Source organism: Candoia aspera, chromosome 3 (assembly GCF_035149785.1).
Source record: "Candoia aspera isolate rCanAsp1 chromosome 3, rCanAsp1.hap2, whole genome shotgun sequence".
Classification (NCBI taxonomy): Eukaryota; Metazoa; Chordata; class Lepidosauria; order Squamata; family Boidae; genus Candoia; species Candoia aspera.
In genome coordinates this window covers 43,872,689-43,890,672 of record NC_086155.1, presented here as the reverse complement: position 1 = coordinate 43,890,672, position 17,984 = coordinate 43,872,689, and the positions used below count along the sequence as shown (strand labels likewise).

The following is a 17,984-nucleotide window of genomic DNA, read 5'->3' as shown; positions in this document are numbered from 1 at the left end:
TCTTGAGGCAAAAGCAATGAGACCCTGGCACAAAGTAGAGCTAGTAATCATGATGGCCTAGATACTGGCTGATTCTGCAATTTTGCCTAATTGATATGAATCAGCAAATCACACAGGGATAGAGGTTATATCTTATTATAGGCAAATGTTTGAAACTGGCTTTTGGCAGCTGTAAAGCCTAAAGCCTGTAGTGCCTTGATATGGTGCAATGGATTTTTTTTTTATCATTAAACTAGACTTCAGCTGCAGATGTTCAGCCTTTTGAACACAGCTGGTATGGTGACACTGCAGAAGTGCTCTACAAATGAATAGAGGGTGTGCCTTGTTTGTGGCTTTTAATTTTGCTTTTTGGAAGAAGGAATAGTTAGCCTTACTAAATCCACAGGAATATTCCTATAGGAAAGATTTTATACTGGTTTGTAGCAAATTCATTGGAGGAATGCACTTACTAAGCGGTAATGTAGCATGACCATGAGGAGTTTAAGAATATTGGTTTGTTTCTTCCCTTTACGAATCTACATAGTTAGTGGCTACTAAGCATATCACCTGGCCATTTTGACTGTCATATACTTTTACATGAGAGTTCATTAGACTAATACTAATGAACTTCTCAGGAAGAGCTATGCCAGTTATTGAAAATAATAGTAAATTGGGGCAGGGGATGACCAAACTTTAGTGGTGTAAGGGTTGATGAAGCAGGAACCACCAATTCCCAGGGCAGAGATTAGCTTTATATAAACATGCCAGACTGAGTACATTTGGAATGATGGGAAAAAGAAGCCTTGAGTTAAAGCCCTGAAGGTATAGAAATCAATTAATTTTTTCCAATGGCAGTGGGCATTCAACTTGTGTGTGGCTTCATTCTTGTCTGCTATAAAGATTCTAAGCAAGCTGAGCCATGTCTGAGAGTTTTCAGCCAAATCAAGCCAAGGGGCTGAGCTCTATCATGGACCTAAGCTATGGAGGATCAGGAGATTGTGATTTACTACTGAACCCAGGTTGGGGGAAACCTGACAGGCAGTATTCCTGCAGCAAGTCATCATCATAAAATAACTTACTAATTGGAAAACAAGTGCTATTTATCCTGTTGTCTATTCCTTCAATGAAACATTGATCTTTAAAAAGAAATCTAGACTTGTACTGTGAAAGAATAATGGCCCTTGACCAAATAGAAAGCTTTACTCAGTTATTGCATTTTGGGAATAGGAAAATTAATTCCAAAAGGAGTTGAAACAATGAGGGAGGGAGATTGGGTGTGGCACAGATTTATTAACCTGGATAAGAATAGCTTCAATTCACTGTTTGTTTGTTTGTTGTATGTGTCCATCCATCTTACACAACATAACTCTGGGTGGCTTGTAACAACATACAGGTAGTCCTTGCTTAACGACCACTCTTTCGGTGACTGTTTGAACTTACAGTGGCGCTGAACAAGTACTCACAACCAGTCCTTGTAGTTGCGGCTGTTGCAGCATCTTCACGGTTAAGTGATTGCCATTTGTGACCTTCATTGCTGGCTTCTGACAAGCAAAGTCAATGGGGAAGCCAGCAGGAGGTTGCAAATGGCAACCATATGATGTTGCACTTAACAACATCGAGGGATTCATTTAATGACAGCAACCAGAAATGCTGGAAGGGCCATCACTAAGCAGCACGGTCACATGACATAATACTTTACAACCACATCGCTTAGTGATGGAAATTCTAGTCCCAATTACCATCATTAACTGAGGACTACCTATACAAAAATAACAAAACTCAAAGAAATAAAACCATTTCACACAACCAAGGTGCCATAACATTCCTATTGCAAATCTACATGTGCTGGGCTCAACTCCCATTCTGGCCCGATGCCTGGAGCCAGGTGGGAAGTGCCAGGTGTTAACAGCATTCTGGAAGGCCAGGAAGATACAGTAATATGAAATTGAATAATCAAAGGTATTTGCCAGTTTTTATCTAAGAGAGAAATATTTGTTTTTCAGTGTATACAGTATATAGTGATGGAAAGAATTTATATTTTTGAAATCCATTTCAGGATTGTTTTCTATTTTTTATCTTTGCACAAAATGCTCATTTCAGGTCCTCTGCCATCCTAGGTTAGCTAATACAGCCCCCTCTAAAATAAACTTCTACTCTCATGGTATGTTATGACTTGTACAATTAACCTCTTTATTAATTCACTAGACTTTTAAATTTAACGTCCTTCTGGCAAAGTGGAGACGTCCTACAAAAGCTTAAAATACAATAATCAGTCGTGAAAGTGTCCTGATTATTAGGATTATCATTAATAGTATCATGGTGATCAGTACTAGAAAAACATACCACTTACAAATTCAGGAGATAGATGGCCCTGAATGACTAAGGTCTTATATAATGACACATTTACCTACTTGATGGATTTGGAAATATTTGGAAATATTTCCAATATTTAATCCATTCATTCATTCATTTATCAAATTTATATGGCTGCCCATCTCACAAAAAGTGACTCTGGGTGGTATATATTCAGAATATCCTTATTCGTCTATCTAAATTTTAGCAGCAAATTATTGAAATGGGTTGGATTATAAACTACATGAATTTCTTCTTACAATAGTAAACTAATTTATCTTGAGTTCATCAGTTTCTTTCTTAAGCAATTTCTCTAGATCAGGGCAGGCAGTCTGTGGTTTTCTAGGTGTTGCTGGATTATACATTGCAGCGTCAATTAGCAATGAATATGCTGGCTGGTGTTGGGAATTAAGGTTCAGCAAGATCTACGTTGCTCATCCTTGTTGTGGATGAAAACAAGAAGAAATGGAACGGACAGAATATATACCTCATTCTACCAGTGGATCTCTGACTGATTTACAGGGGATGAGCAAGGATTTCTTAGTACCAATTTTTACCTGCAACAGAAGCAAAATGAGATTCTCCCATCCACACACACAAACATGTCCTAAATCAGATCTGAGCAACTTTTCAAGGACAAAGACTATGACTGGGGTGATCTCTGGGTTTTTAGGATTTGAGGAATGACACAGTGCACAGGCAGATTTTTTGGGGTGTGTGGATGTTTTAATCCTCTAATTAAGAAGCATATTAAGAGTCCCTCCTTTTTGGGGGGAGATGGGTGGTAATAAAAAAATTTGATAAATAAATAAGTTAGTTGCATAAGCAGTTTTGTTTTTTAGCCTTAGTTGGCAAGCAAACTAATTGCACTGCATTCCACTGTGAATTACTCTCTCCTTTTCAAACCTTGGTTGATTAGCAGTTTTAAATAGCAAGGCAAGAATAGTATTTTTTCTGTACTCAAGACAGCATAAAAGAACTCTAAGCATGCATATTTTCATACCATGATGTGAGCTTGATTTATGTGTGCCCTACTCTATTTCTAAGCCTACCTATTTCCTAAATTTCGAGTTAAGGAATTGCTTACAGTTTGATGGCAATTTTCTCTCAGTCACTTTGTCAGCTGGTTTTTCTCTGTGTTGTAAGAACTTAGATTGTCATCCTTTCAACATCATTGAAGGCCATTGTATTAAGTAGATTTTCTCCCATTCAGATTCCCAGTCTTTAGTGGTCGTCTTCAGGGTGGAGATCAGTCTGCTCCACTTTATGGACTTTGGACAACTCTGGAACTAACAAGCCTTCAGTAGTACTATCTAGTTAAATTTAGGATTGCTAGCCAACATTACTGTATCCTAAATGCAACAATTCATCTTCAACAGGCTGACTAGGTCCATTTTACTTGCCAGGCATTATCCAATTCCCAGTTTTCCTTATTATTCTCTTCTCAGAATTGTTTTCTGCTGATTTTAAGACTACCTCTGTTGCCAACTCAACATCTGTAAACCTTCCATTTATATTCTATGAGAAGAAAACTATCTCTGCGTTCATTATCAGCAAAGCTAGCACAAACCACGTTAACCAAGGACTACCTGTATGTGCCATCAAGTCCATATTGACTCTTAGCATGGATAGGTTTCCTCCATGATGATCTGTCCCAAACCTGGTCTTCAAGTCTTCTAACGGTGCACCCATCACCAGTGTAACTGAGTCCATCCACCTTACTGCTAGGCATCCTCTTCTTCCATTTCCTTATACCTGTCCCAGCATTAGAGCCTTCTCCAGAAAGCTAGGTCTTAACATAGTGTGTCCAAAGTAGGATAATTTGAGTCTGGTCATTTGTGCCTCAAGTGGGAATTTGAATTGTTTGATAATCTGTCCACAGTATTCTCAAGAATTTTCTCCAACACCAGATTTCAAAACTGTCAATACTCTTTCTATCCTGCTTCTTCAAAGTCCAACTTTCACTTCCATAGAGTGTCCAGGAAATACAATTTTTTGCGCTATTCTGATCTTTGTGGGTATAGGCACATCAGAGCATTTGGAAATCTTTTCCAAGGCCTTCATGGCTATGGCTACTCAATCAAGTGCTAGTGTATTTCCTGACTGCTTGTTCCTTTACTGTTGAACTATTTCCATTGATAAAAGCTTTTTAGAAATATAAAGAATTATGTTTCCTCTCTTCAGACTTCTGCATTAATATCACTCTCAACCGTACATCAGAAGCATCTGTGTTCAAAGCAGATGGAAGACTGAAATCTGTCACTCTTAATACAGGATGATTATATAAAGCAGTTTTTAACTTTTAAAAGGTTTCTTTACACTCAGGATCCATTAAACTTTGTTAGGCTGCCTCTTCTTAAGACTGTGCGGTTATAGCTTTGGTTAAAAAAATGGGTTATAAATCCTCCATGATACCCCACAACCCCTGGAAATATCTTAATTCTTTCTTGGTAATTGGATGCTGCATCTATTGAATAATTTGCATCTTCTTCTCTTCTGGCTTAACTTCTTAACCAATGATGTATAACCTAGTTCAGAAAATCCCAGGTAACATTCAGTTGCATTGATGGTTAAGCCTGCTGCCTCAAGAGTGGAAATAACATCCTTTAACTGTTGCATGTATTCTTCCCAGATAGTGTTGAAATAATAATAGTGTTCTGATTTACCTCACAGTACTTTTTCCCCAGCCTGGAAGAATTTTGCACATGAGTTAAGTCACTGGAGCTCCATTTCAGATGAAAGACATTTTTGAAAATTGGGACAGTCGTTGAACTGTAATAAAGGCTGTTTTCTCTTTGAAGGTTTCCAAGAGAGGCATTTGTTAATAGTCCTTACTTTAGTCTAAAGTAGGTAAGTATTTGCCTTATTTAACTGTTCTAGTTTGTCATTTTCTCTTGTCATAAGGTAGCTATCAAACTTGGATACTTGGTTAAAATGTCTTGTTTATTCATTCAGTCGCTTCCGACTCTTCGTGACTTCATGGACCAGCCCATGCCAGAGCTTCCTGTTGGTCGTTGCCACCCCCAGCTCCCCCAAGGTCGAGTCTGTCATCTCTAGAATATCATCCATCCATCTTGCCCTCTTCCTTTTGCCTTCCACTCTCCCTAGCATCAACATCTTCTCCAGGGTGTCCTGTCTTCTCATGATGTGGCCAAAGTACTTCAGTTTTGCCTTTAATATCATTCCCTCAAGTGAGCAGTCTGGCTTTATTTCCTGGAGGATGGACTGGTCCTTTGATCTTCTTGCAGTCCAAGGCACTCTCAGAATTTTCCTCCAACACCACAGTTCAAAAGCATCGATCTTCCTTCTCTCAGCCTTCCTTATGATCTAGCTCTCGCAGCCATATGTTACTACGGGGAACACCATTGCTTTAACTATGCGGACCTTTGTTGTCAGTGTGATGTCTCTGCTCTTAACTATTTTATCGAGATTGGTCATTGCTCTTTTCCGAAGGATTAAGCGTCTTCTGATTTCCTGACTGCAGTCAGCATCTGCAGTAATCTTTGCACCTAGAAATACAAAGTCTTTCACTGCTTCTACATTTTCTCCCTCTATTTGCCAGTTATCAATCAGGCTGGTTGCCATAATCTTGGGTTTTTTGAGGTTTAGCTGCAAGCCAGCTTTTGCACTTTCTTCTTTCACCTTCGTCATAAGGCTCCTCAGTTCCTCTTCGCTTTCAGCCATCAAAGTGGTATCATCTGCATATCTGAGATTGTTAATGTTTCTTCCAGCGATTTTAACTCCAGCCTTGGATTCCTCAAGCCCAGCATGTCACATGATGTGTTCTGCATACAAGTTGAATAGGTAGGGTGAGAGTATACAGCCCTGCTGTACTCATTTCCCAATCTAAGTCATTACTCTCCTCCCAAGAATTAAACGTCTTCTGATTTCCTGGCTGCAGTCAGCGTCTGCAGTAATCTTTGTGCCTAGAAATACAAAGTCTGTCATTGTCTCCATGTTTTCTTCCTCTATTTGCCAGTTATCAATCAAGCTGGTAAAATGTCTTAGGTCTACACAAAAAAATCACTTCTCCATTTGGCTTAGGAACTAACACTATAGCTATATTCACTAACGCTGTAGCTATATTTGTTGAATTCACAGTATGAAGGTTCAATAAAACTTAACTGTAGCATGTTTTGCATTTCTTTCTGCAGTGTATCTTTAATTCTTTCCGGAATGGGATGTTTCTGCTTTATCGGCTTTGCATCTCTAGTGTCAATTTTCTGTTCTACTAAAGTAGCAGGGCCTGGCTTAATTTTAAATACGTATTTGACTTTTTCTAAGAGTGGTTCCAAATCTGCTTTTTGTTGCAAAGATAAGTTGTGTGTCTCTTGTACTTTCTGTGTATCTGATAAATAGCTATAAATTTGCTTTGCTAGATCTTTTGATCTAGGTCTTCCTAATGAAGCAACCTACTTTCTTAAAAGTTTATGAGATAGATTTTGGTTTTTCAACTCCCCAAGCCTATTTTGTAGTTTATGGACTCCATTTTCTGATCATCATAAATGAGCCTTTCCACCTAGCTTAAGCTTGCATTCTTGACTAGGCAACAAAGCATACTTTTTCTCCCACCTCTAGAGAGCCTTAATATTGTGCCAGTCCTATTGTGTGTCTTGTGCCAGTTTCAGGTGTTCTTGCAATATGTCACTGAGTTTTTGCCATTTTTTTTCTTTTGTATGAGAAGATAGTAAACCAGATTCTTTGGTCTTGGAACTACATTAGTTTTAGGAGCCCTCTTGGTTTTCTCCCATGTAGCAGGTCAAAAGGACACACCTGTGGCACTTCTCTATATGCAAAGAATATATAGGAAAGCTACCCATCCCAACATTTTTGGGTCATTTTTTGCATTCTTCTTTAATATGCTTTCCAGAGTCTCCTTCACATAATCCATCTTTCTGGGAGTGATACTGAGAAGGTCTCACATCCAATATCCCCAAATCTGTATACAAATTCTTAATATCATTTCTTTTCCTGCAGTACCAGCAAAGGTTCTCCCATGCATCCTGGTCTTAAATCAGGTCTGAGCAACTTTTCAAGGACAAAGACTGAAGTGACAAAACAATTCTGCAAAGTAGGCAGGGCTGTGTCATGGGCAGAGACAAGTTTTTCTGTGTTTTCCTCTTTAAGGAGGCAGTTGATCAAATTCTTGTTTTCTAAACAATATAGGATAATCGAGGGTGGGTTTTTTAAAAAAAATGTTGAGTTTTATTTTCCTTATTCAGTTCAGCTTCTCAAAACAAACTCCTTTGCTCATTCCTAAAGGTGTTTCTTTCACACTAGGCTCCTGTAGGTAGGTCTGAGTGTTCTAACTAAAAGAGAGGGAGGGAGGGAAAGCAAGAAAGAAAGCAAAATAGATGCTCATCTAGCATCTTAATATAATCCCATGATGGGAATAATGTGTGGTGTTTCTAATAGCTAGACTCTTGGACTGAATTCTTAAGTAATTGCTTTGACCCTGGACCTTGATGCCAGTCTTGGCAAACAGATACAGATCAACCATCCTTAAATATCTGAAACCATTAAAAGTAGAATCTTACATGTTTTTCATGCCTTGTGCCAGATGTCTTTCCCTAGAAGTAATGAGAGTAGGGGAATGTGGAAAGAGTACTCCTCCTTCCTGCTTAAGGCAATTCCAAATGCCTCCTTCAATTCTGTTCACAGATAAGGGTTCAGAGTTACTGTACATATAAATTATACTTTCTTTAATACTGAGTGGGTTAGCATTTTTAACTGTTACTTCTTCCTGTAACTAAGGATTGTTGCTTAATTGCTCCAGAAGGAGTAAGAAAGCGAAAGCATATATCCCACTTAACAAAAATTATGGTCAAGTTCAACTTGAGGTGAAAAAAGACTTAGTGGCTTGGTGCCTGAAAACTGGAAGGACTTGAGGCCAGAGCTTGGCTTGCAACTGGATTTTAAAATTGGAACATAGAGCTCTACTCTGTTTGAGTATATTTACAAAGTAGTTAGTACTAAATATTAAGAAACTTCCTGTCTATGATAATATGATAATATTGGAGGACTGCATAACATTTTTTTCAAATCAGTTTTCAAATTTTATTTAAAGCTACCTTGATCGGAATCTATGGGAAGACAGGATAAAAGTGATTTTCAGTAAATAAACCTTTCTTTATTCTTACACACACACACACACGCACACACACACACACACACTTCACTATTCTCTCTCATCTCATGAAACACCAGAAGTTGTTTCAACCTATTTTCATGATGTGTTGATTAACCTAAGGAGATTGATCAGAGATTCTTACACTTTTTGATACTTGATCTTTGCCAAGTTCAAAAGGTTTCCAAGAGGGTCAAAATGCAAAGAAGGGCAGAAATCAAAACATGTGGTTCAACGATTAGAGCTCACACTTTTGTAACAAACTCCAGTGAGAAAGGAAAAAGTCAGTGTTGATCCAAAACAATGGAGGGACTGTCGAGAAACAAAAAGAAAGGTTGCTTGTTAGCAGAGTCAGCCTCTGCTGGCTGTGTTGCCTTTTGTGTTGCTGAGCAGGATTAGCACTGGCGGAGCATGGAGTGGGATACGGTCACTAAAAACTGGTGTCTCTTCTAGTAATTGCTTTTTTTAAATAAAGACATCAACTTCCTGGGGGAAACAAAGGAATACTATTTAATGACCCCTTTCTCCTTAACCCTTCATTCCACTATTTCCCCACATTCTCAGATTCCAGCTGGAAATAGGACTATTCTTGCATCTCTCTTTCCTATTTTCATCTGGCCTTTTATAACCTTGTGCTAATACGGCGTATCACTTCATAGAAGTTAAAATCATTGGAGCTCTGTTTTGTGGACTAAAATAGGGATCTGCGCTATGCACAGTAGATGTCCTTAGATACACAAGCCCCATACACAAGCCCCATTCCCTTTGCCAGGTTAAATAGCAGGGTCTGCAGTGGAATTTTAGACAAATGGTCTTGAACACAAGTAGAGCTTTCCACATGTTCAGGGGCCCTGATAAAGCTGAGCCCTCAATTTTGTCATTCAAACAAACATAAGAAAAATTTGGACATAATATACCGATGGAACAATGGGAAATATGTGGCTGAAAGGACTGAAATTTACACTATGTTATAATTTAAAAGATTTTTTTATAAAATGGTGTACCGTTGGTACATGACTCCAGAAAAATTAACTAGAATGTGTAAAGGTACTTCAAATTTGTGTTGGAAATGTAGAAAATATGAAGGGTCATTTTGTCATGCCTGGTGGACTTGCAAAAAAGTCAGAAAATGGTTCAAATACACACAGTAAAACAAAGAATTTTAAAGATTAATATTCAATTGAACACAGAACGTTTCTTGTTGGGACTAATGGATAAATACTCAGAAAAGAGCCATGGAACACTGTTTTTATATATGATAACTGCTGCAAGATCATTTTATGCACAAAAATGGAAAGAATCTGAAATACCCACAGTGGAGGAATAGCTAGTGAAGATGACAGAAACAGCAGAGATGGCAAAATTGACTTGTCTGATTAGCGAAAAGGCAATAACCACATTTATTTGTGCCTGGAAACCCCTTATGGACTTTTTGCTGAAAAAAGAAAAAAATGAACTTGTGATTTATGGATTTGATTATTAAAAAGGGTAGATTATGGAAAGAAGGAAATTATGTTGTAACTTTAGAGAGAGAAGGCAAAATATAAATGTATTTATAACTGCTGTCAAGAAGATTGGAAGTTGCTTCTTTGTAACTTTTTCTTTTCTTTCCTTCTCTATTTCTTTCTTTGCGCTTGTTTTCACTTACTACTTTACTTCCTTGTTTCAAAATTTGTATTGTTCTTCTCTTAAAACTTTATTTATAAAAATTATATATATAAAAAGAAATAAAAATTCCCACGCAAACCTTGACAAGCAGAGTTAGGGTGAAGAAGCAGAGGCCCTGGTTTAGCTGCCAGATGTCCAGAATTACCCAAGAGTTTTAAAATGTTCCATACCTTTGCTGATCCTTTTGAGCTCTACAGGTAGTCCTTGACTTACAGCCATTTGTTCAGCAACCGTTCAAAGTTATGACAGCACTGAATGAATGGTGGTTATGACTGGTCCTTGGAGTTTCAGCCCTCCCAGCACCCCGGCAGTCACATTACCATGAACTGGGCACTTGGCAGCTGGCTCACACTTACAACCAGTTGCAGCACCCTGTGATCAAAGTCGCTGGGGTAAGTCTTCCCTACCTGCAGCCCCTCCCCCAGCCCCTCTGTGCTTGCACTGCACTAGCCACTTGCATCCCTGTGCACCCTCCCCAAGCCTTGCCGTTCCTCCCTCATGCCCCCACCACACCCTTGCACACCCTCCCTGACCCTCACCACGTCTCCCTGGCACCCTTGTGCACCCTCCCTGACCCTCACTACTCCTCCCTTGCACACCCTCCCCAAGCCTCACCGTGCCTCCCTTGCACCATTGTGCACCCCTTGCGCCCTCCCCTACCCAGCTGCAATCACTTACCTGTCTGCCAGCCTGCTTGCAAGCTGCCTGAGACTTGCAACTTCCTGCCAGCTTCCCCACTGACTTGGTTGTGGGAAGCTGGCAGGAAGTTGCCTTGCCTAACGACTGTGGGATTCAGTTAACAATGGCAACTGGGACTGCAGGGATTGCCATTGCTAAGCGATGTGGTTGCGCTTTATGACCGCATTGCTTAGCAACAAAAATTCTGGTCCCAGTTGCCATCGTAAGTCAAGGACTACCTGTACAGTAGGCTTGTAGAATAGCAGAGCTATTTTTCTGTTTGAATTTTAAGCTTACATTAAAGGCATTGGTCAAGTAATGGTCAGTTATTCCCACACAGACAACTAAAAAAACCCAGTAAAGTGCTTGATAAGTGAGAATTGCCCTTGCAGGTAATGAAGACCTACCACATGTACAATGCTGACAGCATCAGTGCTCAAAGCAAGCTGAAAGAGGCAGAGAAGCAGGAAGAAAAACAGATCGGTAAGTCTGTGAAGCAAGAGGAAAAGCAAACTCCACGCTCCCCTGATTCAGCCTCCAGTGTCAAGTTTGAAGAAAAGCATGTCCGTCGGAGCTCAGTCAAGAAGATTGAGAAGATGAAAGAGAAGGTGAGTGCACAACTGTTGGGTAATTGCAAAGCTCTCTTAACCCAGAGCAGCTGCTGAGTGTTCTCTGTGCATCCAACACACAGTAGAGTATCTATCAGAGCGTTAAGGGAGAAGAGCTATTTAATGGGGAAATAGCAGAAATACTGAGGGATTATTCTGAGATCTGGGAACTATATTTAGGTATGTGTATTCATGAGATGGAATGAGGAGGTACAGAAACCAAAAGTGTGAGGAGGTAGTTTTGGCACTCATCCATTTCTTCTTATCCCTACTAAACTATGTAAATGTGTTTGAACTGAAACTCTGACTTGCATGGTACACAAGGATATTATGTATCAATCAGTTGGCAATTTGATATTTAAATCTTCTAACTTGTAGAGGTAGAACAACGCCATAGGCAAAGAGACTGTATTTAAAATGTTGGGGGGAAAAGGGTTAATATTTGCAGTAGATTACCTTTGATACGTTGTTTTTAAAAGTAATATTTTGAATTTGAAAAGTTCATTGTACTGAGATACAGAAATGCAGGCAGTTTTCTTCTTAGGATCATATGTGGAGCAGGTAAGGTAAATATGGGCTGTATAGCCAATGCATTTTCTCCCTCTCTTGAAAGAGGCTTACTGTTCCTCAGTATACCGGAAGTCCTCGAGTTACAACTATTCATTCAGAGACTAACTATTCATTCAGTGACCATTTGAAGTTATGACAGCACTGAACGAAGGGACTTAGGCTGGCCCTCAAAGTTCCAGCTGTTGTCGTGCCCCTGCGGTCACAGGAACGTTCTGGTTGCCACACCCCACACTCACTAATCATTTGTGATCTTCCCCCCACAAGCAAATTCAGTGTGGAAGTTGGCAGGGAAGGTCACAAGTGACTCGGGTAAGTTTCCTCCACCCCTCACCTTTTGTCACTCACATCATGCCTTCCTTTGCCCCTTCAGTCACATACACACACTACATCCTCCTTCCCCCCTTTGCTCACTCACACACACCATGCCCTTCTTTCCCCCTTCACTCACTCATATACTCCGCACCCTCCTTCCCCCTTCTCTCACATATACACATGCACCCACCAGCACCCTCCTTCCATGGCCTCCCTGCACTCATGCTGTACCACAGCACCCCTCTCCCCCAATTCACATGTGGTCTGCGCCGGGCTTCCCATGCCTCCCCCACCCCCCCTGCAGCATCCCTGCACTCCTTACCTGGGCCTCCAGCTGCTTTCCACTTAATGACCCACACGCCTCAGGATTACAATAGCAACCGGGACTTCCTGGTTTGCCATTGCTAAGTGATGCAGTCACATGACATTGCACTTTATGACCACATCATTTAGTGATGGCAATCCTGATCCCAATAACTTGAGGACTACGGAATTTACCCCTATAGGAAGACTTACTGGAGGTGATGTCCTGGAAATTCTGCACCCACTGGCTATTTGCTATGCAGTGAGTTGTGAGTGGGCATTCTTGATTCCACAATCTCAGCTGTGGAATTTCCTTCTGCTTCAGATGCTGTTGACAGCAAGCATCATAAACCTTTAGTGACAGTTTAAGACCTCTTCAGCAAGTATTTGGGTAGATAGATGCTGTTTTCTATTCTAATGGGCAGAGGAATGTGAATGTGTGTGTGGGCCTAAGCTTCCAGCTGCTTAGTGTAGATGGTATATTAAGTTCTAGTGATACATGACCTATCCCTGTAATTTGGATGATTTGGGTATCAGACCTTTGTTCATACTTGGCTCTTTAGTACCTCCTGCTGATGTCAGTCCTCTCTGTCCATATCAGAGCCAAGTAAAATTCTGCAGGGATCTTCAGGACACAAGTATGCTTTTAGAATTGGATATATTAATCTTACATGTTCCTATGAGCCATTTTCTGGCCATCCATGGATTAGATTACCTTCCTGTCTCTACAGGATTCAACAGTTCTTTGATTCATTGCTATATGATGCATTTATTTTGCCTAAAAGTGTTATATTTCTTAGAGTCTAGGTTAAAAACAAAGCAGTGTGAAGAACAATGAAATAATTTCTTGACTTTGCAGGATTTTTTTTTTCTACCTTCAAGGCTATTGCTTCCTTCATTTTAATTCATTTGTAATAAAACTCCATTTGGTTACTTTTCAGCGCCAAGCAAAATACACAGAAAATAAACTGAAGGCTATTAAGGCAAGAAATGAATATCTGCTGGCTCTGGAAGCCACCAATGCGTCTGTATTCAAGTATTATATCCATGACCTGTCTGATCTCATTGATGTAAGTGTACTTTGGTGGTGTATTTCCTGAATGTTTCTGCCACAAACCTCATTATGTTGTTCTCCACAGTTAATTTTTTCAATGGCAGAAGTCCATATGCAGATTTTATCTTTTATCTGTGTTCAGTCTGTGTTTCATTCAATTATACAAGGACAACAGCATTTAAACACAGCACTAATTAAGTAAATAGCCAAACCGAATTCTGTGATTGTCAGGTCACTTATTATTTTAATACCATTTTTTGATTGTCCACACTCCACAATAAACTGAGCTGTCCAAATCTTGGGTATATTTTGGAGATACTTTTTGTCTCCTTCCCATTTCCAACAAAGAGAGGGAGATAAGACTCTATTATAATCAGCCTTGCCAGACAGTAGTAGAAGATATGTTGTGACAATAGCGGGTAGACTTGTGGACCACTGGGTTAAGATAAGTGTGAGTGGGACATATAACTGTATTGTTTACAGGTAGTCCTTACTTAGCGACCACAGTTGGGACCAACAAGTCTGTTGCTAAGCGCCATGGTCACTAAGTGAAACATGACCGCAATGGGCTTACAACCTCACTTCCGCTTCAGTCGTTAAGCAAAACATCACATGACCGCGACTTACTATTTTACTTCTACCTTCTGTGTTAACTGCCTGTTACAAGGCAGTTGCGAAGCACCCAGATGATGATCACGTGACTGCAGGATGCTGCAACAGTCATAAATGTGAGGATTGGTGTTTCTTACACCATTGTAACTACAAACAGATGCTAAATGAGACAGTCGGTAAGCAAGGACTACCTGTATACTGAAGGGGTCACAAATAGCTAACCTCTGCCTTGATGACGATGGTTTTATTTAGTAAAAACTCTCTCAAGTTGGATTTCTGGTGACTACATAAATGCCTCCATGTAGTGTTCTAGGTAACAATATGGAAATAGTTTGCCATTGCTTTCTTCTGAACTTATTTTTGAAGCTTTATTAATACAATGTTGTCTTCTATCATGTGGTTACCCTTATCCATCCAATAGAGCTGATACACTGATTGTATTGAATTGCTTCCTGGAGCAACAGCACACTATTGTTGCTGAATACTGCCTTTCAGCTGTAATAGCATTTCATAATCAAGATTAAAAAATAGTCATTGGGGAAGGCTGAAGCTAACTGATGGAGGAGGAGAGAGAAAAAACAGGAGGCTCCAAACGAGCAGATTAATTCCTCTTTGTCCATTTACTTTTTAGAAAACGTACTATTTGTTATTCATCCAGTCATAAAATCTAACAGCTCTTGCTCACTTTTGCCCAATTCAGAAGTTTATTAGAGGCTTTTACTCTCCATTTTGTTCTGAACTGTAAGCCTATTAATAATAGAAAGGTGTTTTCTAATTCCTTCTCTGTGATTTTCCTAGTTTAGTTTAAAAATGGTTCTTTATGAATACCTCATGTTTTCTTCTGCTTTTGTGCATTGACTTACCGGTTGAATGATTTCCAAGATTTATAATGGAATGCTTAAAAAATGGTTTGCGATTCATTGTAAATGTCTGAAAGATTGAAACAGCCTCATTTATCCAAATGATCTGGAGACCAACCCAAATTGTTGAGATAGATGGTGAAATTTCTTAAGGTTATATAGGAATGCATGGGATTCACACAACTGATGGCAACAACAAAGAATACATCTACACTTCTCCTTATTCAATGGATCTACAGCCAACCTTTCTTTCAGAATATATAGGTGGCATATATAACACTCTCTACTCCAGTTTTTCACCCCGGCAATCACCCTATAAGATTGGGCTGAGAGAAAATGTTCATAGGTGAAACTTGTTTTCTCAGTCCTAGTTCAACATATTAATTGCTACATCATAAAGAAAATATGTGAAATAAATGTTCAAACAAGCAAATCATTGGCGTCCTCCTTCAGTATAGTGCCCGTAGAGGGCTAGTAGTACGGATAGACAAGTCAGTGTTTGTCAGGCTAGTATTTATTGAATTTAAGTCTGGGTTGGGCTAAATCTATATTAAAAACACATTCATAAAAATTCAGATATATTTCATATACAAGTTTTTATAACTTGCAAATTTTTATAAACTGATTTATCTGTTTTTCTATGACATATTCAAGCATCCCAGAATTCTGAACTGTGTTTGATTTTTGTACTGCTCCCTGAATGTACAAATTAGAATGGTTTACTTAAAATGTAGATTGGACAAAAATTAAAACCATAAAGTCAAGAGGCCATTGAGTCCAACATCCTAGTCAGTGTGGGACTCCATATAAAAACATATCACACCAATGGCCAAGGAACTCCACACACACATCCAGAACCTACCATCTTGCTCTGGCATTGATTTTATGTTATAAAACATTTCTGGGGGTGTTTTTTGGTGTTATCTATCTATCTACATTTCTTTTTCGCCCATCTCGTGTACAATGACTCTGGGCGGCTTACAATAGTAAAAATGACAGATCACTAACAATTCAATCTAAATACATAAAAAATACAAATATAAAAAGGAAGTATAAAATATAGAATGGAAAATATAAAATTCAAGATGGCTTTCAGATGTGGTGAACTATAAACTTCAATGTCCACATATTTACATTTCAGGGATGATGAAGGGTAAAGTCCAATACTGCTGGGGGGGCCCTACTCTTAATAAATCCTTAAATCTCTTTTAAAAAGAGAAAGGTAATGTGAAGGGATTGAGCTAAGCCCTATCATTTCTCAGATCATCATTATCCTCTAGGAAAAGCAAAACAGAAACCCACAAAACCAGAGGGTGTTCTACTGAATGAATATGAACAAACACCAGTTATCTCCTTGTTGCTGTGAGCTTGCATGAATGCTGCAACTAAAACTTATTTTCCAAAATTTAAGTTTTTAAATCATCTATATGATAAAAGAAAGAGGAAGAAAATAATACAAGATTAATTATAATGAACAATCAAATAGAAAAAAAATAGCAATCAGTGATAGGTAGCAAACTTCATTTACTAAATTTGTATCTGTATATTCATCAGTGTACTTTTGCACAATAAATGAGCAACCTGTAAGTGTGGACAGACATGAAGTAGTTTTTGTACTGAATTTTGGAATGCTGGATGTTTTCTTGTCCTCCAACCTACCAGATTTGTATTTCAAGATATTTTTAGGTGATGAAAGGTTAATCAGCTGTCGTGTTGAGAATTAATTTGTTTGACTCATCATTCAAGTCTTATTTTAAAAAAATCTTTGGAAAATGCTTCCATCAAACATTTATATAACCAAGAAAGATGGGTGAGACTAACACACCCATCTTAAACCCATCCCCCATAATTTGGGGGATATTTTAAAATGCAAAAAATAAGAAGTGCTGAGAAATGAGCCAGAAAAACAGATGATTGTTCTTCTGATTTCCAGTGGGGATTATATATTAATTATAATTTCACTTTCAGATGCCATGAATGGAGATATAAAAATAGATTCACATATACAAATAAGGGCATCTGCTCCTACACAGATCACTCAATCTGGCTTTATAGAGAGAAATCGAATGGTAGGAAGCTACTGTATCAGATAGAAACCTGCAGCTGAGAATGATTCATTCATAAGGCTTGGACTCTGATAGACTAAACCATGTATTAACACAGATGGATATTAGTTTTTCTGAAATTTCTGGTGACCTGCCTCATGACTGATTGGCAAGATTCGCAAGATTTGTCTTCCATGCTCTGTGAAAAACATGGAATGTTAATTTAGTTGCAAAGCTGAAACTGCTGAATAGTTACAGTATTTACCAATGAAAATATCCTCAACATGTGCAGATTCTCAATCAACCATCTTTTGTTTTTGTTTACCCCTATTTAATCTTTATGCTTCTTGACTAAATTTGATGTTCTTTCATTGCCTGCTTCCAGTAAAGCCAACAATTGCTGCTTTACAAGCAGACTCTCCACACCTGCCACAGACTTTTGGCACTGTACCCAAGCATGTTACAGTGAGCAGACTATGGCAGGGCTCAGTTTAAGCACATGCATTCATGCTTTTCCTTTCTTTATGATTCCTCTCTCTTGCACGTGTGCGTGCATTTCTGTTCTGCCATTTATCTGCAGTACTTGCCTAGAAGGGGGAGATGTAAGCTTATGGCTTAAAGCATCTATCAAACAGATGGCTACTTCATCCTTTTAGAAGGCTTCCTTCCTTCCTTCCTTCCTTCCTTCCTTCCTTCCTTCCTTCCTTCCTTCCTTCCTTCCTTCCTTCCTTCCCCCAGCTGAAACCATTCTTCCTCTTCTACTGATAATATACATTTTTCTCATCAAGTGATGTCAGGAGATTATTTTCATATGAT

The 17,984-nt window shown here is 39.0% G+C and overlaps 1 protein-coding gene across 2 annotated transcripts in view; it reads left to right on the top strand.

Annotated features, from left to right (window-relative positions):
• SRGAP2 (SLIT-ROBO Rho GTPase activating protein 2) overlaps positions 1-17,984 on the top strand; it is a 254,313-nt gene that overhangs the window by 147,148 nt on the left and 89,181 nt on the right. For both annotated transcript variants that reach the window (XM_063297485.1, XM_063297484.1), the window contains exons 6-7: positions 11,197-11,412; positions 13,539-13,667. In XM_063297485.1, coding sequence (XP_063153555.1) covers positions 11,197-11,412; positions 13,539-13,667 — 345 coding nt within the window. The remainder of the gene's footprint in view (positions 1-11,196; positions 11,413-13,538; positions 13,668-17,984) is intronic.